The 26,348-nt window shown below is 40.0% G+C and overlaps 1 protein-coding gene across 1 annotated transcript; it reads right to left on the bottom strand.

Annotated features, from left to right (window-relative positions):
* Positions 1 to 713: 713 nt before the first annotated feature.
* ADGRG7 (adhesion G protein-coupled receptor G7) lies at positions 714 to 26,348 on the bottom strand. Its single transcript, XM_074816698.1, has 16 exons — positions 26,240 to 26,348; positions 22,591 to 22,698; positions 17,841 to 17,972; positions 16,940 to 17,049; positions 14,384 to 14,539; positions 13,793 to 13,884; positions 13,357 to 13,475; positions 13,159 to 13,272; positions 11,250 to 11,410; positions 9,668 to 9,817; positions 8,210 to 8,322; positions 6,051 to 6,415; positions 4,383 to 4,464; positions 3,292 to 3,453; positions 2,141 to 2,297; positions 714 to 938 (listed from the first exon to the last, which is right to left on the bottom strand). Exons 1-16 carry the CDS (start codon positions 26,346 to 26,348, stop codon positions 714 to 716), a joined length of 2,355 nt encoding a protein of 784 aa, XP_074672799.1.

The following is a 26,348-nucleotide window of genomic DNA, read 5'->3' as shown; positions in this document are numbered from 1 at the left end:
TCCCAGGCTAATCCTGGGGGCGATGTGAATAGGACCTGTTACATATTTATAAAGAATTTCTTTCCTAGCCTATTTCTTCAAACATCTAACTTCCTTTTTTTTTTAAATTTTCTTATAGGAAAACAGAATATTTTGTCTAATTACCATTTATAATAAAAAAAGTTTTAGCTGGGAAATTTAAAAGACCATTGTAAGGTACAGATTTTCTTCTGGAAAGACCAAGCCAACATATTATAAAAGTAGTAAGTAGAATTTGACCCCAGAGCCCACGAGAATTATGCTGTTTGTTGATTTACCTGTTGGTTTCTAACTAAATTTAAATCATTCTTACAAAAGGGAGAGGAGAGCTACAGTGCATAGGCTAGGTAAACATGTTCAACAGGCCTGAAAAATGAGAAGGGCATAAACAGAGCAACTTCTATACATCTGTACTGTAATATAAAACTATAATAACCTCAGGTCCTTTCAAAGACCTTCCTCAGTGACATGCAGTGCAAGTAGAATCAGGAGGAGAATCAGCAGCATTGCTGCTTAACAGTCACACAGTCTTGCTAGCGTGTGGTCCTGCTTTTGACTCCTGGTGGGCTTGGTTTATGATCTATTTTGAGCTACCCACAGCTGGAGTAGTGTGTCCATCATTCAAGATACCTATGGGATCTACATAAAACAAACAATGAAAGATGCAGGATTATATTTCACGTATTTACAGGTTTCTAACTCTGGTTAGGGAAGGTAGACAAGGAAATATTCTCTGAAGAAGTCTGGGTGGATCTGAAAGCTTCCTGTGAATGTTTTGCGGGCTGTGATTTTGAAACGTAGTAAGTTTTTGAATGCAGATACAGTGGTACCTCTGGAACCCAGAAAACAGAAAACACTTTGGAAACTTTTTCCTTGAAGATTGGTGATCTGAAAGTGTACAGAATACAAATCTGAAGGCCCTGTAGAGTATATGAAAGTGTGGTTAATATTTTGCTGATAAAACCAGAAAGTCAAAGTTTAGTCAATATTATTTAACTTGAAAAACAACCACCATACAATTTTCAGTAACCACTAACAATTACATTAATACCTTGAAAGAAGAAGAAGTACCTTCAGTAGGAAAATTATTCCATGTAACTATGGATTTGCAACTGTAGTCACCTCATTTGCACATTGTAATGGATTAGCTAGCATGTCTCAGGATAGTGTGATTACCCTCTGCTAGACAGGATGAAGGTAAGACCTGCTTGAGCATGCCATAAACACTAAAGGAGGTTGGTGTGCCCTATCAGCATTTCAATCAGACACACCCGGAGGGAGACAGGACTTCAAAATTTCTATACCTGTTGTTCTAAAGTGTCATTTCAAAGATTCATCAGGAGTATACTGCATTTTTTTTAAAAAGAAAAAAGTCTCATGGTTTTAAATAAGTGGATCTCTGTTCCCTGTTCATGATTTCAGTTTTGAGTCACATGTATAATTCATCTATAAGTGTAGTAATAATCACTTCAGGACTTCTTACAGGGAGAGTGTGCGGATCTGATCCCCACTGGTGTATGTGCCCTCAGTTTTCAATAGATCAGGCTGATATAAACAACAATATTTGGGGATGGGGGGATTTTCACATATTTCCAATCAGCTGTTTTGTAGAAAATATGCAGTACTGTAATGAAGGATCCATTACTCCAAGTGCTTCGTACTTCATATGCCCTATATGAATACAAAGCCAGGAATGCAGCAGGGACATAGGGGAAAAAGAGGCAGCTGCTTTCCTGTAGGCTTCTATTCAGGGTCATTGTGAAAGTTCTCAAGTCATGAAGCTCTAGTTACTTCCCTGGGACTCCTTCCCACAGCTGATGCAGAAGTTTTTTCCTGATACTAATTCTGAATATAATTTTATATATGATTTGGTATAAGAGAAGCCACTCAGACAGGAAGGTCTTTTCAGTGGTGACTTTAAAATAAAATCCCCCATTGATTTGCACAATGGGAAAAGTTTTACGAGTGTCAGACCAGAAGGGTAGTACCCCTTTCTGAACAAAAATTCTGAATGCCTATAACTGCTTTCCAGCAAGTTCCCAGGCTATACCAAGCTATAGAACAAATAAATCCAACATTTTTTTTTATTATCTCAATTATTAGTCTCAGAATTGCTAAATACCTGGGTAGCATTCAAAATGCAGAACAGATAGCTGAAAAAAAGACTTGCTTCTTCATGACTTATTAACATGAGGTAGCCTATCATCCAGGTGATTCCAAGCACTACCGCTATGGAGATAGTGCCAATCATCTTTTTCATAAACGAATCCTTTTTATTCCTAGAAACACACACACAAAAATATTAAATCATTCTCTATACCATTTAACGTCTTTTTGAGCTTTAAACTTTCTATTTATTCAGGACTATATTGCAAAGATGTGTTATTCAGGTGAGTTGAGAACATACACCTCCCTACATTTGTTTGACATACCATCCAGAGAAGAAATGCAGAAAAAGAAATCGAACCAAATTTATCAGAATAATCTGTGTTTGGAGTATGTAGCTTGGATGTATCTTTAACGAAAAAGTGAGGTTTACCAAGACAACAAGAAGCATTGAAAGTTAGCATGTTAGCTATTATAAGCTTTTTAGAATGCTTATAACTTCAGTCCAAATGTGCTTAATTTCAGTATAAGAATAAGCTGCAGTGAGGTTTGGATATCCCGTTTTTCTCAAGCATGAGGGGAGTCAGAGGTAAGGTATTTTGTTTGCTCCAACTGAGAAAATTGTACATAAAAGGAATGAAGAAATGGTACAAAGTTTTGTTGAACAGATCAGTTCTGTGGGATTAATAAAAATTAAAGCAATCCCCTTTTAAATAATGGAATGTACACTGCAGACATTGCAACACACAACCTGTGACAATACATGGAGTGTTGATGTAAACCAACAAGTAAATCTGCTTCAAAGCTGCTAGAGAACTGGCCTGACATTCAGATGTGCTGAGAAATTCATAATTCTCATTTGGCTGGACTCAGCTCTGCTCTCACATGGATTTAAATCAGTGATAGTCTTCATTGAAGTCAAGTTGAGTGACACTGCAACCAAAAAAAAGAGGCCAAAAGCCTGAGCTGTTTTCATTGATATGCACTTGAACAAAGTCTGACCCATTGCAGCAATGGGATTCATTTTCTGACTGCTTTAAATATACATTACTTTAAAACAAAGGATTTTGTCAAAAATCTGAGTTTGTGACAAGAAAGTCTGAGCTGGTGACAAGAGACCAAGGAATAAATTTGCTGAAAGATCTGAGGAGTCTTATGTCATCTCACCTTGTCAAATTCTTGTTCTTCTTCCATAACACAGAAACACTGATCTTGATGAAGATGATGATGTTAAACAGGAGTATGAGTGCTACTGGCAAGAGGAATGACCACAGCATGGGCTTTTGCACACTGAAATTCTGATTTTGATCCAGTGCTGCAAGCCAGCAGCTGTTAATATAAAGACAGGCCATTTCAAAAAATTTGTTAGACACATTATTCAGAATATCAAAACAAAATAATATTCCACTTTTCATCCTGAAAGACCTCACAGGGCTTCCTAGATCTTGTTAACCTATCTCTGGAAGCCAACCATTCCTTGAGAACTGAGGGCTTTCAATCACACTTCTCTTTCTCTAGGGAATGCAAAATGATTTACCAAACAAACTATGTAGAGAAATGTAATAAGGTGCCATGTAGCTAACCAAATAGATATCTGGCTACCATATGCAACTTTAGAGTATATAATAGAGCCAAAGAGAAATAGAGTAGACCTAATGGGCAAAGGTTGAAACAAAAACAGGAGCAACTGCAGAGTTGTCCTACAATAATCTTTACCTCTTTTTTTTTCATTGCCAAATAATCTCAAGTTAGCAGTTAACACTCCCTAAATGAGTATCCTAAGATGGCCACCTTATGGAAGGGGGTTTGTGTTTACATTACCAAAATAAGTCTACCTTTGTTCTGTATCATCCACTGTCACCAAGGTACATTGTAAGCCTGATAGCCTACTCAAATGAGTGCCAATACCAAAAGCATATGGTAAATAGGGATATAGTTATATTGGCCAGAAAGATTTTAAATCAATGAGAGGATTAAGTTTAGGTACTGAAATGCAATTATACACTTAAATGAAGGTCTTGAATTTCGGTTAGACTAAGAGTGTCTATAGATTCCATTTAAAGGGGATCTTGCAGGAGAATTCAAGACAGATATGGATCTAGTACCCTAAATCCTTAGAGAGGAGAAACTGCAATTCCTTATAGTGAATGTTTAGCTTGAGTGAAGAGTTTTGTTTTCTTTTAAGTACTTAGATATACAAAATAGTATAACAACAATAGATCTAGGATAACAAGTGTTGTAATAATACATGAACTTACAATTCTTCCTGTCGGTAGTTTAAAGCTTTTTCTTCTCTGTAAGTAGCTCCAAACGTTATTGCAACTACTACAGCTGGGATTCCTAATTAATAGGAGAGACATTAGCATTTTATTGTTCGGTTGTGTAGGCATACCTCCCTTCCACACAAAATAGCTTCTTGCCTCCTAAAATACATAGATTTTAAGAGCTCTATTTCATCTGTCTTGCACTAAGCTAAGTGGGTTTTCTATAGCCTAGAGAAAAAGCAGGACTGAGGGTTGTGAGCGCTGTTTTCCTGAGGACAGCTTATGTCCATGACTTGCTGATTTTTCACATTAATGAGCTTCATCACAGCTTCCAGAGACAATGCCAATGGTGACAGAGCAAACTCCTCCCTGCGCTGTAGCTACCTCCCTCATCACAGCTGTGCAATCCTGCCCTCTTGTCAGCAGTGAAAACGAATTTAAGAAAATTCTGCACCGAGCACTACTACATTTCATACCAGCTTGATGCAGAGCATAACTTTTGCCCTCTGAGAAGCATGGCAGTGTGGGTTTGCCTCCTCAGTGCCTTTGCCCCGCCTCCTGTCTTCCCTGGCTCCTGCCTACCTGTTCACTAAACAGCACGTCTCACGGGAAGGAGCCTCTCCCATAAGTTTTTATCTGGGAAAAAAGCATGCTTCTTAAAGCCTGTTCCTCCTTCAGCCCTAATAGAGATCTTCCAGTCTGCCACATATTTGCTGTGCTCTCAAAGTAGATCTGAGAAGCAGTGAGTCAGAATCATGCTATTTTGGACATGTGTAACTAGTCACAGGACACAGTGAAGAACTAACACTGTGTGTTATTGTGCAAATATACACGGAACACAGTGACTCATAGCCAGACAGATTTTGCTGAACATTTTCTGACTTGCATATGCAGTGCAAATTCTGAAAGTTTTAGAGGAATTTCGTCTACCTCCACCCAAATGCAAAACACAATAATGAAACAGTCAGGATCTAAAACTGCTTGGTAGATGCCATCAGAAACAACCCACCACACAAGCTGAATACACAATGTGGATAAGGCAGGTATTCCTGTACACTGCATTGGAGGAGTTACTTGAAGGAGGCTGAGATTTTTGCTTTACCTAGTGGGCATCAGTCTACATTCTTCCCTTTCAGCTTGCAGCATTGCTGCTAACTGCTGTACTGACTTAAGAATGTGCTCTTTGCTTATTAATAAAAAATATGTAACAAGTAATGACAGTCACCCCTTGCTTTTGGATGCATGCAAGGCTCTGGCTGAGGCCATGAGGAGTCTCAGAGATATCTAAATGAAGAATTTGAGTCCATATATGCAATCACCGTTTCTGAAAGATTTTTTACTTAGTTGACAGAAACAGGTTGTTGAATGCCTAGATTACTGTGAAAATTTCTCCTGTGCACAACAGACCTGTGTTGCTGTGCTGTGAACAAGCTGTTGGTTTCAGTACCTTATCAGGACAATGAAAACAAACTCAGCTTGTACCAGTAGTGTAAGCAGTAACAGGAGATTGTTAAATCGTGTTGCGCTAAACCAGAGAGACACTGATTATAATTACTGTCTACTGATCTCCTATCTTTACAACTCTCCCTGAATGTACTGTGTACTGATAAGAATGTACTATGTACTGGTAAGAGTTGCCATATATACAACTTTAAATCTTACCCCATCCGATTATTGACATGGCTATGAGGAAGTTTCCAGGCAGGGGCTTCATGGCTCTAAGCAGCAGTAAGTACAACTGTGCAGAATTGAGTGCTGTCCACATAAATGTTGCTAACAAAAAGTAGTGCAGTAGGACAGCCACGGCCGTACACCAGGAGTCTGCAGGAGGATCTACCATGTCAGATGTGAGTAAGGTGTTACTGGCGGTATCATAAGGAAGGTATTGCTGGTAGTAGCTGGTGGTATCGCTGCTGTGATTCCTGGCATTTTGGTTTTCAATTCCAGAGATGAAGATGATGTTAAAAATGAGCATAGAGAAACAGAGACTCACTAACATCCACGTTACAGATGACTTTCGAGTTTTCCTATTGGTAGGAATAAATTTATGAATAGAGTAAAATAAGAACAATTGCAAAATATTGCCTCATTTCTATTGATATTAAAAGCAAGCTAGCATGTGCAGTCTTTAATACATAGAGAAAACAAAGCAATAACTTGTTTGCAAAATTCTACACTGTCAGTACTCTCAGACAGCTTACCATATCCATCCATTTTGTCTGATTTCAACTAGAACAGAGAATACCCAGCACCTTTTAGGACTGGGCCTTCTCCAACAGCAGTTGGGATGCACTTTCTTTTTTCCACTCTGCTCTTTTTAGAATCCTTTTCTTCAGTGTTAAGAGGTGAAATAGCATAAGTATTTCTAAACACTCTTCAAGGTCCAAGGGAAGAGTAAACCTCGACTTCCAAACACTGTCTTATAAATGCATTTAAAAGGCAGAGTCTGGCAGCTCCTACAGTCTTAAATACATTGACCTTGATGAAACTGCTCCAAACCTAGTGCAAGCAGGATTAGTGCAAGCAGGATGAGAAACGTACATTCATATACAATGTTGGCATGACTTTGCTCCTCATTCGAGGGGAAATCACATGACACCATTAATCATGGGCATGTCGATCAAGGAAATTTGCTGCAATTGTATTTGAATTACGTCACAATAAAACTGTAGCACAAGCAGTGCACATAACCTACATTGCTGTATAATCACGGTGCCTCAGGTCATCTGTTTTCTACAGGCATTGTATAAACAGAAGACAATAGAGTATAAAAACTATCAAATAGGTGACAGAAAGCAGAGTAACATTTAAATAAAATAGCAAGAAGAGAACCTGAGAAAAAACATACATGTTTCTACATGAATACTAAAAGTCTAAGCGGTAAGACGGTGGGCTGAAATGACTAGCCATAAATGAAGACACCAACGTAACAGGCATACTGGTAACTGGCTAAAAGAAAGATAACTGATTAGACATTGTAATACCAGGGTACAGGACATACAGGAAAGTAAAAAAGATGTCATGTGGTGGTGGAATACTGTTATACATTTTTAAAGCCTAGTATTAAGGGAGAGTAATGAACTAAACACCTTAATGTGTAGCATGGAACAGTGTAGCAATAACAGACCGCTGGGTCTGCGCTGTCAGTTGCAGGGCCAGGGTAGTAACAGCGACATCAGTGAGGCAGCGGGGCACATGGAATGCAACAGAAATGACAAACTGCCCTTACCCCATGTAGATGGGACAAATGACACTTGGGGACATTACCCAGAGATCAGACATGGTGATGGGAGCCTGTGGTAAAAGGCTCAACCCTTGACTTGATCCTCAGTAGCACACGCTGCCTGCCATGTTATCTTACAGTTGGCGAGCTGCCCTGTCAAAGCGATGGAAAGATTTTTCTTGTCAGCGGCCATGCCCAGTGTTTCTTACAAAAGGCTTGGCCTTTTACCGTACCGGGCTCCTCCATACTCTGCTACATCATTTCTTTTCAAAGCTTACATTTTTAGAAGGTGGATTTATTGAATAATAATTGTGTATATATATCCTCACTTTAAAGATTAACATTTACAGAAAGGTTAAAGTTTCATATAGGTGAGTGGCATGGCTGGGACATCTCATGCCTTCACTTTAACCAGTAAGCCACACTTACTTCTGAAGCTATGCTATGTGATTAGCTCTTTTTTAAAAATACTATTTGTTGATCAGTAATATTGCAATATGTTCTAAACTGGCTACTGTCTTTGTTTTCCTCAAACTATATACAGAGCAAAATATTGTAACAGTGTAAGATACTTGCAGTTTTACATCTTCACTCTTACCTAGTGAATATTTGAAACAAAATGGTAATGACCAGACCAGCCATGGACAATCCCACACCAACATAAGAAATATACTCCAAAGGCTTTGCATATTTATATTTGATCTGAAAGGCCTAGAAAACAAATTGTATCAGTTATAAGATAAGAAGAGATAAATTTATTTCTAAAATTTGTGTTTCTAATTGCACATTAGAAACAAAAATATTTTAATAAAGTTATGACTGTTGCTAGCCACTGCCAAAGTTTTTAGATCACACAAAATTTTTCTGGACCTCCAAACTAGAGAGACTTGTGAAGAACTCTAGTTCTTCAGATAGTTCTTCAAATATCTGTCAAAGGAGACAGACCACTGTCAATCAAATATTAAAAAAAATAACAGATTAAATTATTCATAGAAAAATGCGAGGTGACATGGACTGGAAAAAGCTTTTACTTTTTGTACTGATGTGCATTCTGAATTTTGGCTTCTGAAGATAAGGTCTAAGGTAAGATGTTACGAAGAATTACAAATCAAAACAAGTCTTTGTTTGGATAGTGACAGTAAAACAGCAACTAAATGTAAATTTATTCAGTGAAACAGAAAATAGTCTTGTCTTTACATAAACAGATGGGAATCTTCTCTAGAATATAGTAATTTTGTGCAGTAAGGACATGCATAAGGTAAAGGGAAGTACAGAAACAAGTAAATATTACAAATATGGAAATGGTGTTCTATGAAGACAGAGTAAAAAGAAACTCTGTAATCCTGGCGCTGCTGAAGTCAGTGACCATGGATATGTGATTTTAATCGGGGAGTGTTTTGTTTAGAGTAGCTGAAACAAATACTGAAAGAATAACGAATGTCAGAGACAGTCAGTCATTCCTAAGTAGTCTTGTTAGTACAAGAGGACAATATATAAAACTTAATGGTATCATGCTTAATGTTTACAGAGCAATTGCTTTTTATAAACATATAAGCAAACAAAGTAGTTAATGCTAAATACTTCGAGTTATTTACCCAGCACAAGGCAGTGCCACAGCTAGCCCAGATCCCAGGCTACTCTCCTACTCATCTTGGGCCACTTTTGGCTTTAGACATACACTCATTTAACAACCAGCTGCAGCAATGGAGGAGCAGAGCTGGAGGCTACCACCGTTGAGCAAGGGGATGAATTGTACCCGCCCTTCCCTGCTGCTGGGGTGCCCAGGGAGATGGACACAGCCACAATTTGTGTCCACGGAAGCCAGAACTCACCAATACGTTTGGCTTTCCAGCAGCCTGGGAACAACTCACATGTCCCAATTTGCCATCTCTGCCACAGGTCAGAAACAAGTACGTGGGGACATCTTAAACTGCTGTGCCTTCCAGCTCAACATGCCTATGCCCTTACATTGACATGCTGGTCTTATAGTTGAAAACCACCAAACAAATGAAGAAAACTCCAAACTCTTCCCATTCAAGAAAGGAGAATGCCCTACCATCAGGACAGCAAAATTAGTAGTGTGATTACACCTGCATCTCAAGAACTGGTCTCTTCCTTTTGCACAGCCAGCGGTGCTCCAGTCGTTGACAGTATAGTCCCAAAAGACACAGGCATGATCACGCAGCTGCAGTTTGGATGTGTTGTACTATGGATGGGGATTGCAAAGAGAAAAAGTGGCTACAGAAATGTAAACAGATATGCACCAGCAAACGGCGTGTATTGACAGTTATCCTCTGAAAGGAGAGCTGACAGCTACTAAGGGATTTACAGGGTTTCCATTAAACCTTATGAATGATATCAATAACAGCATAATTTGTCATTTTGAGCTTTCTTCGTGTGCCTTTCTCAGTCAAGATTGCCAATGAAATTACACATTTCTCTGAATTATTCAGGTAATCATGGTTCAGATGCACATTGTCTAGGCATTAAACAACTACAAATGAATTCTCTGTAAGCCAAACAACAGCTTTCAGATATTAGTAACATTAAATTGCTGCCAACTGGGGCTGAATCCACACTGTAACAGGAAGCAAACAATGATAAATGCCATGAACCATCTCCCCTTCTCCTGCAGCATGGTGGTGCTCATATGTCAAACTGCATGCAGTCATTTTCAGACAACATCTTCTGCAGGGTACTGCAATTAGAACTGCTCTTAATATGCAAAAAGTATTGAAGTGCAAATAAGTAGTGAAAGCAACTCTTCACAGTACTAGGTAGTTCCATTAAAAATGAAGAATAAAAGTAGGAGTAAAAAAAATCAATTATGTTTGTTTCAGTGATTTCCTTAGAAATGACATGTGCTTCCCAGATCACTTAACTGTATGGATCTGTGATAATGATTATTGATCTATCATATGAATTTATTTGAGCTTAAAACCTTTGTTAATTATTGTAAGAAGCAGCCAACTACTGTTTTCTGGAGATGATAAACATGAGTACATATTATCTAAAAATTCAGTTAGTTCGGCAAACAGGCCCTCACATAGAGTTTCCTGCCAGAAAACAGTAACATCTGAAATCAGTTCCTGGGGGAGGAAGTCAAAATGAAGCACACAATGATTTTAATTGGAAGCAGAAATTAAAACATAGTATGAAAATTGAACACACCCCACACTGATAAGTGTATTGGGCTATGCCACTCATGTTGACTCTTTCTTATTTTCAGAAATTTTGGTAGTCTTCTGGAAAAAAGAATTGTCCTCCAGGGACCTGGCTTTTTTCATTCTTGGTTTAGGACTAATTTACCCTAGGGCAAATCCACCCTGGTATACCTATAATTTTTATGGCATACAGTTTTGCTTGCAAGCAGTAACTTTAGCAGTACTGAGTCAGCAACATCAGATGTTAAATACAAAAGTTGAAAAATGTTTTGTATTCCATGTTACCTAAATACCCTTCACTTATGTCGCCTATACATCCCACAAACTGTCTCAACTACTTATTGTCAGAAATCAAGGCTGTATGCTAGAAAAGCCCCTCTGCTTGAGTCTCCGTAAGTCCTGTAGACAGATAGTAAGTAGAGCAAGGGCCGCCTCTGGTTCAAACTGAACATGGCATTTCTTACAGAAGCATACCTTGGGACTGAAGGCTATTTCAACACTGCTGATTCTTCCTCCATCAATGTTGCCAGAGACAATTTGTTTAGAGAAACTACTGCAATGTGGATAAATCCTTGACTGAAAGAATTTGTCATTTTGATACAGGACAAAGCCAACTCTTCCATTGTCTGATGAACCTTTGTGAGGCAAACAGAAAAGCAGTTATGGATAGCAGATATCAGAGAAGCTGGTGCCTTTGAAGAAGTCTACACTATGCTGTTTCACACATCCAGTATTTAAAGCAGTTTTTTGTTTAGATATTTATTTAGAATCCTTTTAAGAAGTAGAGAAGAGCTTCTCTTCCCATGAATCTCAAGAGAGTCACCTTCAATTTTTGCTGTGGTGGGGTGTGACAATAATTATCACCCTTCTTTTAATGTAATTTCTGGGGAAAAATACTGGTAATGAGGAAAATAATATCCTAAATCCCAATATATAGACACATTCCAAATGGCCAGGCTTTTAATAACACTAAATAAGAAATAGTAACACCAGGGACATTTACAGTTAGTAGGAAGTCAGAGGATAAAAGAAGTTGTCTGCTCTTTTGCCTTCTTTTGGACTCTGTTTCTTTTGCACTCGTCTACCAAATTAGAGATACTTCATCTAAGTGATTTAAATCACTAGTCTTAAATGTTGCTGAAGTGAGGAAGCAAAAATCCTGGTTTATATAATGGATTTTGTTCTTGATTTTATGCTTTTTATTTAAGATCAAGAGATTGATTTGATCTCTCTCTGATTTGATCATCAAGAGAGACTAATGTAACTTTATATCTACAGAATGTCACAACTGTGCATTTAATATTGAAGAAATCTATTTTTTTTTTTGAGGCAAGCTGTGCATTCAATCTAGCTCTCATGAGGGAAGTGTTATGATATACAGGCATTATGATAAAGGCTTTAATTACATGATCACACTGTTTTCCACAAGATTGTTGTCTGAAGCAGTGAACAGAAAAGACAATGACCAGTCAATGAACTATTCAATTTTTATTGTCATTACTGGGTGTGTGGGGCTGCCTGATTTATCTCTTCAAGTCTTTTCTAACCCTGGTGAGAGGACTGAATTATTAATTTCCCTGTGGGCTTGAATCCAAACAATGTTCGTCATTATGATGTCTAAGTGCTACACGAACTTCACCTTCATTATATTCTTGTGCTGTGATGTCTTAGTGCTACTGTCACTATACAGAGAGACTGACGACAAGTCTGCTGATTTCAGGTGCCCAGTCTGAAACTCTTCTGATTTTTAGCATGTCATAGAAATGCACAGATTCAAAGCTCAGCTCCCCCACACCCACCAGCTTCTGCAGCAAATGAAGCAGAGGAACTATAAGCTTTTTTTTTTTTTTTTTTTTTTTCCCCTCATGGGCGACTCCAATTTATCCTCCAAGCACTGAAGAGTTTAAGTAACAGACATCTGGAAAACTCCCATGTGACTGTGCCATTAAAGGTTATCCCAGTATGTAGGTGTGAGGATGTGTATGTCCTGGCTGACACTTGACAGTAGTATTAATTTTATTTGAAACAGTTGTTGTCTTTGGATTTCAGGCAAGGTACATATGTACTAGCTCTTGATCTAACTGTCTGTGGAGGTATGGTCAAAGATTCATTACATTCTCAGTTTTAGAAAGCAAAGCAAATGAAAAACTCCCAGACACCAAAAGCACTCAGGCCATTGCATGTACATGTGCATTAATCTAGAAATAAGGTTATCCAGCTCATTTGACATGCATTTCTTGTACCACAGTATGGCATCAGCATGCATAAAAAACAACATGTAATTGTTTATATTGGCTAAGGGGTTTTTTTCCAAAGGAGATTTTTAGTGAATATTCATTCAAAATTTTCCCAGGCACAGTTTTCAGTAGGAGAAGGAACTTACTGTTATTTATAATGTTGAACAGTAGCTGAACTTCAGTACTGAGGTCACCAGTAAGCCCAGGGACATTGTCCTGTATTTCTAGTTTTGTTGACTGATAATATCCCAGTGCTGTATCTGCAAAAATTAACAGTGGATGCATTAGAATTTATGGTACATACCGCCTTGTCCAGGTAAATCCAACAACACACACAGACTTACTTCTCTGTGCTGAAAACAGGATTGTAGAGGAGCTTAATTTCAGTGGAGCAGACTGGATTGCAACATTGGGCTGTGAGATGTTGCCAGCCAAAGAAAATTCCTCCATTGTTTTTGTGAGGCTGCATTGAAATAATGAGTGAGATAGAAGTTACCACTATTTGTTAATACACGGCTACAGGTTCAGTTTCTGAGCTTCCTCTCTGATTTAGTTCTCCAGCAGGAACTGCTCCTCATTCCCTATCTTCATGCTTTCTTGAAAGCAGAAAAATCCAGCCAAAACTGTTTATGTTGGTATAAATCTACTGAATCAATGAAATTGCATATTGGAGTTAAACACTAAAAATGTTTTGACTTGTCCATGAACCACTTTCATCTTGAAACAGAAGGGAAAATGGAATTGACTACATTTTTTTAAAATGGCAAAAGCTAAAGTTACCTTGTTGTAACATTGACAAGATTATTGTGGTCAAATTCTGTTTCGTTAACATCCAAGAGTTGACTCACTGTAGCCATTACTGCCACAGATGCCTGAGACAAGCAGAAAAAAAGGCAATATTCAAATACAATTGAAATAAATCACCCCATGTGCTACATAGTGGATGGGCAAAGTAGGGGCACTTAATAAGCGTTACTTTAAAGTGCACACGACAGAGTAAACAAACTACAGGATGCCATTCATGAGAACACAAGCTTAGCGCCAATGAGTTCATAAATACCATGCTTTTATTAATTAGGATAGTAAGAAGTAAAGGATTAATTTAAACATCAAATGATGCTCATATTAGAATTTCAGATATATGCAAGTCTCAGCAGCAGATAAGAAACAAATTTATGCTCAGCAGTGATTCTACAAGTATGCACTCAGGGCCACTTAACTCTGCTAAACGGCAAAATGAACGCATTTGGCTGTGGTATTATGTAGAGTTAAGAGGAAGGAGAGTATTCCTTCTGCTGGTACAGGGAGGACAGAATTGATATCCCAAATATTAAGACACAGAAGTCTTATTTTATTCTTAATAAGTCTCACCTGAGGGTCTTCTGAAACATTTGGCTTTTTCAGAATCTGCACTGCAATGTTTGCAGCAGCAGAGATGTTCTGTGTGGTCAGTTGGTCTGGCATGGAGGTGAGGATTTGAGTGTTACTTGCAATAGCTGAAACATTGCTAGAGTCCACAGTTTCAACCTGTTAGGAAAATGCCATTCAACAGAAAGAAAATGAGAAAAGTAAAGAGACTCACCACTTTTATATCATTCTCACATAATATCAAAATATACAAGTAATTGGTGGTCTAAATTTTTTCTGTTCATGTCAAGTGCATGGTGTTTGCAAATTCTCCCTATAGGATGATTTCATGGACTCATGGAGCAGCTCGGGTCAGAAGGGAGCCCTGGAGGTCCCCTAGCCCAGCAGGGCTGACTGAGACCAGGCTGCTCAGGGGCTTACTTTGAAAATCCACAGCCTCCCTCAGAAACGTGCTTGTGTTTGGCCAGCATCAAGGGGAAGAATATTCTCTTATCTAATTGTAATTTGCCATGTTGCCACTTGTCTCCATTGCCGCTCATCCTAAAACTGTGCAACTCGAAGAAGAGCCTGGCCCCATCGTTCTCTACACCTTGCCATGAGGTAGCTGAAGACGGCAGCAGGAGCTCCCCTTTGTCTTGAGGTCATTGAGCTTCTGAGTTTATCAACTTCTGTACATCTTTCACTGTTCCTTAAATAACCAGAATGGGATTTTTGAAAAGCCACCAGAGGAACTTGAGAAATATCATGTGGAATAATCGTGCTTCTCAACACAGTGCTTATAACCTGCACCAAGAACATTATCCTCACTTCAGTACACTGTATATAGTGTCAGCTTGGAATAAATGTAGAAAAAACAAATAAAATATTCTGGTGCTGGAGATACTAATAAGAATTGTTAGAAGTACTTGTGGGGTCCAGTTTGAGCCAGTCAGCACTTAATGGGTAGAGCGTAAATATCTGTAGTATCTTAAGAGTCTAAACACACACAAAAAAAGACAAGACATTAGCTGTATGTTATATGAAGGTATAGCTAGGTATACCTAGAGATGGAAAATCTGCTAATCATCAGAAGTTCCTTTATGGGCTATGGAGACCAGCTAAACAGTGTATCAAGTCATCCATTTTCTAATCGTGTCTATGAATAGCTTAAATGAATAGCTTCAATAACTGAATTGTTCTCAAATTTTTTATGTTGGGAAGCTATCAAAATCAAGATTAATTCAATCATGCAGCTTTGAAGCGTTTATAATGCTTGGAATGGTAGATAAGAAAGGTGAATGTGTTGCATAGGGAGGAAGGAATTTTGCATTTATAATTACTGGAGATATTCATTTGACTTGAGAACATCTGCATATGCACCATGAACAAACAGTACATCGTGAATGCCTGTTTTCGCTATTCTTACTTCTGACTTATAGCCTGACCTTGTAGTCAAAGTAAATATTTGTATTTAAAAGGAATAAAATCCTTTTAAACCTGGTCTCTGGATCACTAGCCTGAACACCTCCCATTTCCTAGCATTCCCTTTTGCACCCCGAGCTGCCCTGAGCTCACTAGATGGCAGCATGACATCACACTGCCTAACAAAACCCCAAATTACTAATGGCAGCAGAATAACCCTGTTTTGCATCTTATTAGCATTAGAAATCGCTACTGCTGATATTATATGTTACGTTAGAGAAGATTTGACATTTGAACCATTTAGTGAAGGCTATGTACTGGGAAAACTGAGCTCAAGGATTTCCCTCAAAGGATCCAGGCAGGTGAAGCATTGGGTTGAAGGTACGTTAGTCAAGAAAAATACAGGATGAAAGGGACTTCTCTTATTTAAAGGGCCTGTAGCTGTTTGTTTGTTTGTTTGTTTGTTTTTTTCCCCGTTGGGACTTGTGATAAGGAAACAGCTCAGAAGCAGAAGAGAAGCAGCCACTGTCTGCAATGTGCTTAGTCATGTTCAGCTCTCCGTGTTTTGTAGATATGGCAGAGCTAAACCTTAAAGCAAGGCTTAGGGGTTTATGGATTTTATCAGGAAGAGTTTGTCATTCATACAGGAGAATCTGAGTTTGAGTTCTTGATGGACAGAAGAGTTGTCTGTGTTCAGCTGATCACAGGACTGAATGGAAAGGCTTGGCTCTTAATCCTTCCTAATGTGTCAGTGTCAGCATCACTTCATTCCCTCATGCCAGTCTTCTCCAAATCCCTTTCACTTTCTCACCAATTTGGTATCCTGGGTCGGCATCGCCTCCATTCAGAGGTATTTGCTGCAAACAGGGAACCTGACTAAGGAAATTGCAGGCCAGTTAAGAAATATGAAAAGGGATGCTGTGTTCAGGCAAAACCAAGCAAAATATAATGGTCACCACTGGAAATCCAGGCCATTTGCAAAGCAGGCACATGCCAAGAATGCCACTGAAAAAGGCTTTGGTCATTCCTTTTGCTTTCTGCAAAGTTTTAAGAAATGTAACCCATATATATTTCCTGTCTCAATTTCCTATAACTTTTTTTTTTTTCTTGGGATGATGCAAAATCTCAGACACTGTTTAAATAGTAATTTAAGATTACCTGTGATGCTAGGGAGTCCAGATTTTCATTACAATTCAGAATTTTGGGGGGTTCTAAAGTAGGAGTTCTCCCTTCTCTGGAGCACATCCGGATTGCTATTGAAGTGTTACCTGTAGTTTTTTAAAAGCAGAAAGATAGGCATTTAGTACAGAAGCACTCACTCACATGCACATGATCTCACTGGGAATTAAAACTGTATTGTGGTTGTGACACCCTATCCAGTGTAATTTTCTGTTTGCATGTAGAATATTTGTCTTTCAGTGTTACAAGTGACCATCAATTATTGAACTAGCTATTGTTCTTTTTCGAACATGTGTTTTATACTCATATACACAATCTTGTCAGAGTGGCTGACATTATTTATGCCAAATTCAGATAGGTTTAGTTATGCTAGAGCTGCAGAAACACATCTCTTAAACAGGAGGCACAGGCATCAGCACTGAGCTATCAGAAAGACGTTTCATCATGTCCTGAAAAACATAGTTTGTATATTGAGAAAGAAATGCAAAAGGCACGTGGAGCAGCTGTGCAACACTTGCACCTCTTCAAGGTCTCGGAAAGCTGAAAAAGTTCATGGAACCACAGTTGATGGAAAGCATCCTGAATCCTAATGCTAAATAGTAGGTTTTGAATAGATTATTTTTCTAAAAAGGCTGTTCAGGAGCACATATTAACTGACTCTCAGCCCAGTCCCAGGCAGGCACAGATACAACTTGGCATGCATACCTTAAATTCTCTGCATTTGGGGCAGAAAGCTGTGTGGAAAGGTTCACACTCCTGCTGCCTGAGCTATGCTGTTCTGGCTTCAAATACCAAACTCTCATCTGGTCTAATAATCTGACATCTTTCATAAACCTTACATTTACTTTTGGGAAGTACAAGTGAAAGGAAAGATACATACCATTCACAGAATCAGGGTCACATTTTTCTTTGGAGTTGCCATATTTACCCACTATTATCGGTTCAAAAGTAAGGCTTTTTATAATGCCTTCAGAAGTGTTCACTGTGCAACTACTGGCTTCACAGAAATTAACTGCACAGAAGAAAAAAAAACATATATCCACATCAAATAGTTTTAGTACAAGGACCAATTTTCAAAAATAATATAGTACTGAGACAGTAGGAGCTCATTGCATCTTTTACCTTAAAGGAAAGAAAAGCATTTGGGTAAATCTTGTCTAAACCCAAGCTTCTGAGTTGCTACAAGTGATATTTATGAAGCCACTGAAAGCCTAAAAGCCCATACTTTTTGCCATGTCTCCTATTTTCACTGCCTTGGTCCTAGAAAATTTGTAAATATTATAAAGCTTCACTTCCAGAGTCTTGTTACTGAGGTAGAAATCAGATTTGGTAACCTAATGCCACAGAATACAGTGGTGGGCAAAAAGATACATTTGCTCCAAATGAGATCTGGACAATTAATGGGGGACGGTCCTTTGGTGACTCTGAACCATGACAGGTCAGATGCAGCTTCTGGCGTGGGAAGTTGCTGCCCCGCTGCCTGCTGGGGTGGGATGGAGTGGCCACCCCAAACACCACGCTTCATCTAAGCACCTGGTACTGGCTACGTCTAAAGGAAGGATGATGAGCTCAGTGGACCCATGGCCTGACGCAGTATGTCAGCCTGTTGCATTCTCATGTCATATTGTACTGCTGTAACTTAACACAAATTTACCTTGCAATGCTGTGAACACTTGAAAAAATACTGCAGCACACAGGCAGAAAATTTTTGCTTGGTCTTAGGACTTGCAACATCCTGGTTTTGCTAATTTGGCTAATTTGAACCACATTTCAGCTGACTGTGTCCCATTAGCAGGACTGAGTCAAAGAAGCATACTTATGATTGGAGTCCTGAGGGGAGCTCAGGACACCTGGAGTGTTCTCTGTGTTCTGGCACAAGCTTCCTTGCCAAGTCACATAACTTTCTTTGTTTTCTATATGGTCTCAGTTTCCCATGACACAATGATACTTTGCTTCTATAGAAATGGTTATGAATAAATAAGGACGCATGACTCTGCAAAGATTAGATCTGCCTTATAGCACCATACCTGAACTTCTCTTGCCAGGAGGTGATTAGCAAGGCAAGATGTCTCAAAAATGTGAGGTGGCAGGAACCACTGGAGGGCATCTAGGCCAAACAGAGGCTCTGCAGCCTCACTGGGAAACATGTTCCACTGACATGCTACCTTTCTACTGAAAATATTTGTGCTCAACTCAGCCTCTCGGACTGCAATTTATTACTTCTGCCCCTTGCTTTACCTTCTGGTGCTATTGAGAAGAGTTTGGATTCCATGGTCTTTGCAACTCCCACTCCGTTAGCTGAGGCTGCTGTTAGCTCTGTTCTCGGCCTCCTCTGCACCCCACTGAAAGAGCCCAGCTCCCTCAGATGCTCTCTGTAGGCTGCCTGCCCTGGGCCCCTCACCCTCCTCACTGCATCCTGCTTGGACCCTCTCCAGCTTCTCCAAGTCTTGTAGCCCAGGGTGCAGGCTGCAAAACTGAGCACAGACTTCCCGGTGGGGTCTCACCAGTGCCAGGAAGGGGAGCATAATGGTGTCCATCAACCTGTCTCCCCCCACACAGCACAGCTGTTCTGCCTTGTTTGCAGTGAACAGACACTGTTGGCTCATACTGAACTTGGCATCCATTGTCACTCCCAGGTACTGTCCAGCAGGGCTGCTCCTCAGCCAACAAGTTCCTGGTCTGTACCAATGTCCCTGGCATGGAGATCAGCACCTGTCCTTGTTGGACGCTGTGAGGTTTCTGTTGGTGTGATCCTTAGGTTTCTCAAGGTTCTTCTGCATTGAAGCTCTGCCGTTAACTGTGTCAACAATACTTCCACCCTGCCCCGAGTTTAGTATTGTCTGCAGATTTGCTGAGAGGGCATGCTGTGTTGTCGTTCAGGTCTTTGATGAAGACATTAAATGATACTGGCCCTAATATTGACCAGCAGGTTACTCTGCTTTTACAATATTCCAATCAAGTCACTGATCGCTACCCTTTGAGCTTGGCTGCTGAGTTAATTTTCAACCCAGTCAACAGTTCAACCCAACCCATACATCTTCACCTACCAAACAAGAATGTTGAGGGAGATGGTGCCAAAGGCATCTCTAAAATCAAGGTATATTACATCTGTTGCTTTTCTGTTGTCTACATAGCCAATTATTTAATACAGAAGACAGCCCTATTATCTGCCCTATGAAAATCCATGCTGTTCCTGATTACCTTCTCGTCTTTCACGTGCATGGAAGTAGACTCCAAGAGGACATGCTCCAAAATACTTCTAGGGCCTGAGGTAAGCCTGACTAGCTTATGGTCCCCCCCAGTCCTCCTTGCCTTTCTTAAAGGTGAGCATAATGTTGGCCCTTTTTCAGTTCTCTGTGGCCTTCCTTGATCACCATAGGTGACAGGTAGCAGCCCCACAGTCACATCAGCCAGGTCTTTCAGCAGTCATGAATGAGTCCTGTCTGGACCCATGGATTTGAATACTTCTGTGGTGATTCTGCCTTCCTCCTGACAAATGAAAGCCAGGAATAAGTTGCTGCATTCATGGATGAATACATATGCATTCATATATGAGTACTTATTCAAGCTTTATTTTTTATCTTTCTAGTTATTCAGTCCTTCATCTGAAAGTGTTTTGGGATGGTTTATATAAATATCTATCCTACTTGGTTTTGGACTTACAAAAGAGAGTCTATCTGATATAAAATTGTTTGGTGCTTTTTTCCCCACTGATACAAATCTCAAGTTATGGCAAATATTCTGACCTCAGTAGAATTGCTCCAGAATTAAAAAAAAAAAACAACAAAAAAACCAACCAAAAAACCAAAAAAAACCCCAAACCAACAACAAACCACAAGTAGGAAGAAAACCAGGCCCTTTGTCATGATCCGTGAAGGAAAGTAACCATGACATAACGTGCAAAAGGAATGAAATATGAGCCAAGTGGAAATTTCCGTCACCATTGGAACAAAAGTAATTGGTTTACAAAAGTTGTCTACCCTATATGCCCTGCTCTCTCCTGCTGTCAATAAACCAGATCACCTCCGCTTTATCCTCAACACCCAACTACACTTCCTTCCAGCTTCCCCAACATCTTTATCACTATGTTCCTACAGTCTTTATGTCCCATCATGCCTCAGCCCCACCCCACCTCTGTGACCTACATGCATCATTAGATTCCCAATACCTAAAATATACATCTTTATTTTGTTAGGTAGTGGAGAGGAGACAAATGTAATGGGTAGTTTAGAGCTAAGCATCTTAGTGGCTAGACTGGATTAACTGGCCATGTGGTCCCCACCTCCTCACTGCTGGCATGTCTCCTCACCTTTTTCTCAGGTATTTACAGGGCTGGTCTTCTGTACACAACTAGTAATATGTGCAAAACTCATAGGATCTCAAGACCTTTAAAACCTGGAACCATCTAGTGAATTTAGTTGAAACTGGTCAGCAAGTTAGTTGCCAAGAAGATGGAACAACAGACAGATGGGCAGTATAAATGTTCCTTGGGAAAACAGAGTAAAATTTAGATTTTGTAAATGCAATAATGTTTGTTATTATTTCAAGTTAATGATGCCTGTCCAAACGTTCTTACCGCATGTATTTTAATAACTACAGTTATTAAAATCTATTCTTTAAGGCAATTCACAGCAAATCAAATGCAGAATACCAGAGGAGTGAATATAGGGAATTACAGAGTTATCACAATGGTTTGTTTCCAGTGCTGAAATCCCAGCCACGATTATTTTAGTTAAACCAACTTCTCTGAAACATTTTGCCCAAATGTTCCAATCCATCATGAACCCATCCAATCTGTCATTGACTGTTGGATGTGCTACCCATCCTGTCATAAGGGAAATGACATGGGAGAGTTGAAGTTTTTACCTACATAACAGTTTCCACCAAGAATATTTTCCTGGATAAGCTGCAGATCTTTCAACGTCCTTGTGACCAAACGTGAGTTCATTTGACAAAGGCACAGCTGACACATGATGGCATATCCATGAGTCACACTGGCCACAGTGTGGTTTGATGGCTTGAAAAGCCTGAGCTGGGGATTTTACCAGCTCTGGAGATACTGCAGCTGGGCGAGCCAGCACCATCCTAGCATCAGCTAGGAGGACATGCTCCAGTGGCAAGCAGTGCAGAGATACTGTGCTGTGGCAGAGGGGACTGAAATGCAAGTCAGCCAGGCCAGTGCTATGCCAGGCATAGGAAATTTGACTCATCCAAAACCAATGCCAGTGGCAGCAGGAGCTGAGGACAGGTTTTGTCCTGCAGAGCGCTGAGCTGGATGGTGTCCCTTAAACACTGGCAGACATGGCTGTACTGGCCACTGAGGTCTGAATCAGATTTCCAAGTCACTCTGATCTTCAAACAGAGAAATTTAAACAAAGGCCAAATTGACTAGAAACGGGCCACAGACAGTTGAAACCTGTAATGTCTTCTGCAGATATATTACTCATTTGAAGGAGCAACAAAAGTGGGTGAAGGATATGGTATCACCTGTCAAGAAGAGCTACATCACTGCTTGCAGATCTAACCCTGCTGAGCAGGTCTTAGCAGGGAAGGGAGGATCAGGGGCCTCCCAAAGCAGAGGGGTTCCCAGAAATGATGCCAGCTGCACATGCTGCCTGGCCTGTACTGACCTATCTCACAGAAAGATCCCACCCACTCCTCTGGGCACACACAGGCTCCATTCCAACATACGCCACCATTGAGGCAGAAGCACGGACGTACCACGGATTCTGTAATGTCTGTATAAATAAAGAATCAAGATATAAATATATTAATTAATATGTATGTAAAAACACATATCTATCTAATTTGGTGAAGGAAAGAAACCAACATGATCTATTTCAAGCTTCAACTAAAAAATATTCAACTAAAAAATATGTGTGATCGACAGTCTTGCACTGGTCCCTCCTAGCCCCTAAAACCAATGTCATGAATGTGGGGTCAAAGCCTTCAAACATGAATTTGCATTACCACAACCATGTAGGTGGAAACAGTTTTGTGCTTCTGCTGGACAACCAAGAGTGATGGTGTGGACCTCCAGGCTGCCAAAAGCTCAATCTGTTGAACCCATGAAAAGCCCAAATCACCTCTGCAGGATTTTACAGGAACAAGAAGACAAAACAGGGCCACAGCTTCCCAGTGCTGAGAGACCCAGAATGGTAACAAAGATGTGGATAGTTACACATCCAAGAATCAGACAGAGATACTCTTATTTAAGACAGGCATTATAGGATAAAGCAGATAAAACCCCATGCCCCAGTTTCAGCCATAGCCTCTATCCACACTCCAGGATGAGTACCAATTTTTATTCTGTCTTTTGGCAGAAATAGTGGGGTTTGTTCAAAGTAGTTGTTTCACAGGCTGCCACAGCTTCAGGAGACAAAACCTGTCAGGAGACGGTATGAGCAATAGCAGAGAAAGTGCAGATCTTGGAAAAATCTGAATATACTGTGTTATTTGCTGTGTTTGGCAAGCTCTGAAAATGTTACGGTTTCTTTAAAAAGAGACTGGCAAAACTTGAATGGATAAGGGGTGTTCTGCAGCAGAAAATGCAACAGGGAAGGGGTTGATGGACCTCAGGCTCTGAAAGAAGGGTCCAAGACTTGGGGAATCTCCACGGAGCAAGGCTTCCTTGCAGTCAATCTCACCTGGCCCCCAAGTGAAGGAAGGAGTTGGAATCCCTTCCCATAAGGTTCATGGTCGAAATTGTGCACCTGTGCACTGAGTGCAATGTATGCCTTGAAATAATGCAGAAATCTGGAGTTGAGGACTGCCATTTGATCTGACATTTTAGTGCCTGTGTTTTGAGATGCTGACAAATAAAGCCAGAAAATTCAAAAATAAACAGTGCTAAAAGATTGCCTAACTTCTTGCTCTTTAATGATATTCATATAATTGGAAGATTATTGCAAACCATAGGGGATGTGCCACGTGGCAGGGGTAGTTCTGTTCTTGGCATGCATCGGTCGGCTTTTGCTCATGTTGTTGCTGTTTAGCATTTGTATTTCAGGCTGTCTCAGCTACACTACAGCCAGGTGTCTGTGATGATAGTGGAATAACATCTATGTGTCGCTAGGTAATGTCTCCACTAGCCATCAGCTTTTCAAAACATTGTCTCTCTGTTGAAAGTCTTACAGAAAGGAAAGGAAAACTCCTCCAGCAGTGGAGATCTGGGTGGCCCAAGCAGCTGTGGAGAATGGCTGTATCTAGGGGAGCTGGTTGCCTGGCTGGGCAGCTGTTGCCCCACTGCCCGGCGGCGGTGTCTCACCTGGCAGGCAATGCGTGGGGCACATGGGGCCACGTGGCAGAGGAATAACACCGGGGCTCACCCACTTGCTTTGGATTGGGAGCCTGGGAACCCACAAAATCCTGGGGAACCTGCAGCACGGCTCTAAGCCTCTGTCTCGCTTGGTGAATGCGTGCCCGAAGCAACCAGGCAGAAGGTGACACAGCAGGGTAGTCTGTCACAGAGGATCCCAAAACCAGAGAGGGAGTGGCTGCAAAAGGAGTGTAAGGAAAGGGAAAGGTGAAAAGGAAGACAGGGCTGACATTCCTTTGAAAGCAGTAGAACAGCAAAGCATGAAGCTGTGGGGCAAAAAGTGCAACGTTTACCCCTGGGGGTGCAGACACAGCTGTCACGTGGCCCGTGCAGCAAAGAGCAGGTGCAGGCAAACAACATTGGCCTCACCTTTGCCTTCCTCAAGAGTCCCTCTGTAACAACAACATGACACTCGCAGGATCTGTTAATGCTAGTCAAAACTGTGGCTCTATTTATTGCTTCCTGGTAACTTTCTTAGCCTACTGTTCAAGGTCTCATGTACCACTGTAAAGCAATTGGGTTTTTTTTCAGAGGGAAATCTTTGTCTTTCACAAATACAAATTCCTGAGATGACTAATGCAGTCATGTCTACCCCACATGCAGTAAAACTCATTAGGCTCCAGTGATTGTGGCATTGGCTTAAAATCATGGGGATCTTCTGGTTTTATCTTAAGACTCAGAAACCATCTTCTTTTTATTTGTCTTTGCCTTTTAAGTTTTGAAGACATTAATCATTTCAAGAATCACATTGATTTTGACTGTATATATTTTTAAACTAAAACTAAGATTCTTGCATAATACTATGTCATCATGAACTGTTGGGGTTTTTTTAATCAAACATCATGGGAACTGTTAATGCTAATACTTGCGGTTAAAATTTGAATACAGAAGAAACACTACCACTACACACAACAGGCAATGAATCAGATGGGCATAGAGGTATTCTCCATCCCTGAAGTAGCTGCAGTTTAAAGCCAGTTCCTAGCTGCTCATTTGCCTGCAGCTGTGTAAATCCTAGGCATAAGCAGAGGTATCCCCAAGTTGCACTGAGAGTTAACTCCTATCTCATCTGGGTTTAGCTCCATCAAGTCAAACAAAGCACTGGGCAGGCATATACTTATATTAGCAAAAGTAGATTATTACTGACATGTGTTTAATAAGTGCTGTTTACTTACGTGCCATTTCCTGGGCTTGGGTATGTTCCCTCCCTACAAATAGCTGATAAATCTCTTGAAGTAAATATAGCCTAATGTATGCTCATATAAATGTTTCCCTAGGCTTCTTGGTCTCCAGTCACATCTGACTCCCTGCTGGACAAGCAACCAGGAGTATCTGATTCTTTCTATGAATTCTGAATATAGGTCCATGCATAATTTTGTATCATGTCAATATAGTGAGTACTTTGCTGAGACTAAACACTTACCAGTTTTCAGCTCCAAGTTTGCACACAGAAGTGTCTTACAAGGGTGCATTGACCTGATTTTCAGGTATATTTGTTTTTCTATAATGCAAGTTGTAATGAAAACATGAACAGGTGCTATACAGCATGTTTTGCTTACTTGCATGCAAGCATATAAACATATGTAAAGCAAAATATTTCCTCTTTAGAACATAATTTACTAGACTAGCTGGAGGTTTATTTTTGTCTTTTGAAAAATAAATCAGATTTCTACTGAAAGAGAGAAAATTTCAAGACATTTCTCAAAGCTCTATCAGAGGAATCATGCACAGTGTAAACAAATTACAAAGAAAATACTCCAGAGATTTTTTGTCATCTTATTCTGTTTTACAGTAGAATGCAAAGTTTGGGTACTTCTTTAAACATCAGTGTAAGAAGAAAAATGTTTCCACCTAAGAAGCGTACGGCATGGATGTAATCATGTTTATCAGCAAACAAGGAAAGGAAAAAGAACCCAAATAGCTCAAATGGAGCTCAAATGGTGTAGAATTATATTTCTTACCTGTTTTAAACCTGAGGACAAGTTGCCAAATACACAGTGCCCAAAGGGTCACAGTCACTACACAACAGGTAATTCCAACCAATATTCTGTCCCAGTGGAGTGAAGGCAT

This window comes from Strix aluco, chromosome 2, assembly GCF_031877795.1.
Source record: "Strix aluco isolate bStrAlu1 chromosome 2, bStrAlu1.hap1, whole genome shotgun sequence".
Lineage (NCBI taxonomy): Eukaryota > Metazoa > Chordata > Aves > Strigiformes > Strigidae > Strix > Strix aluco.
The sequence above is the reverse complement of the archived record's forward strand: the minus strand, read 5'-3'. Positions and strand labels throughout refer to the sequence as shown.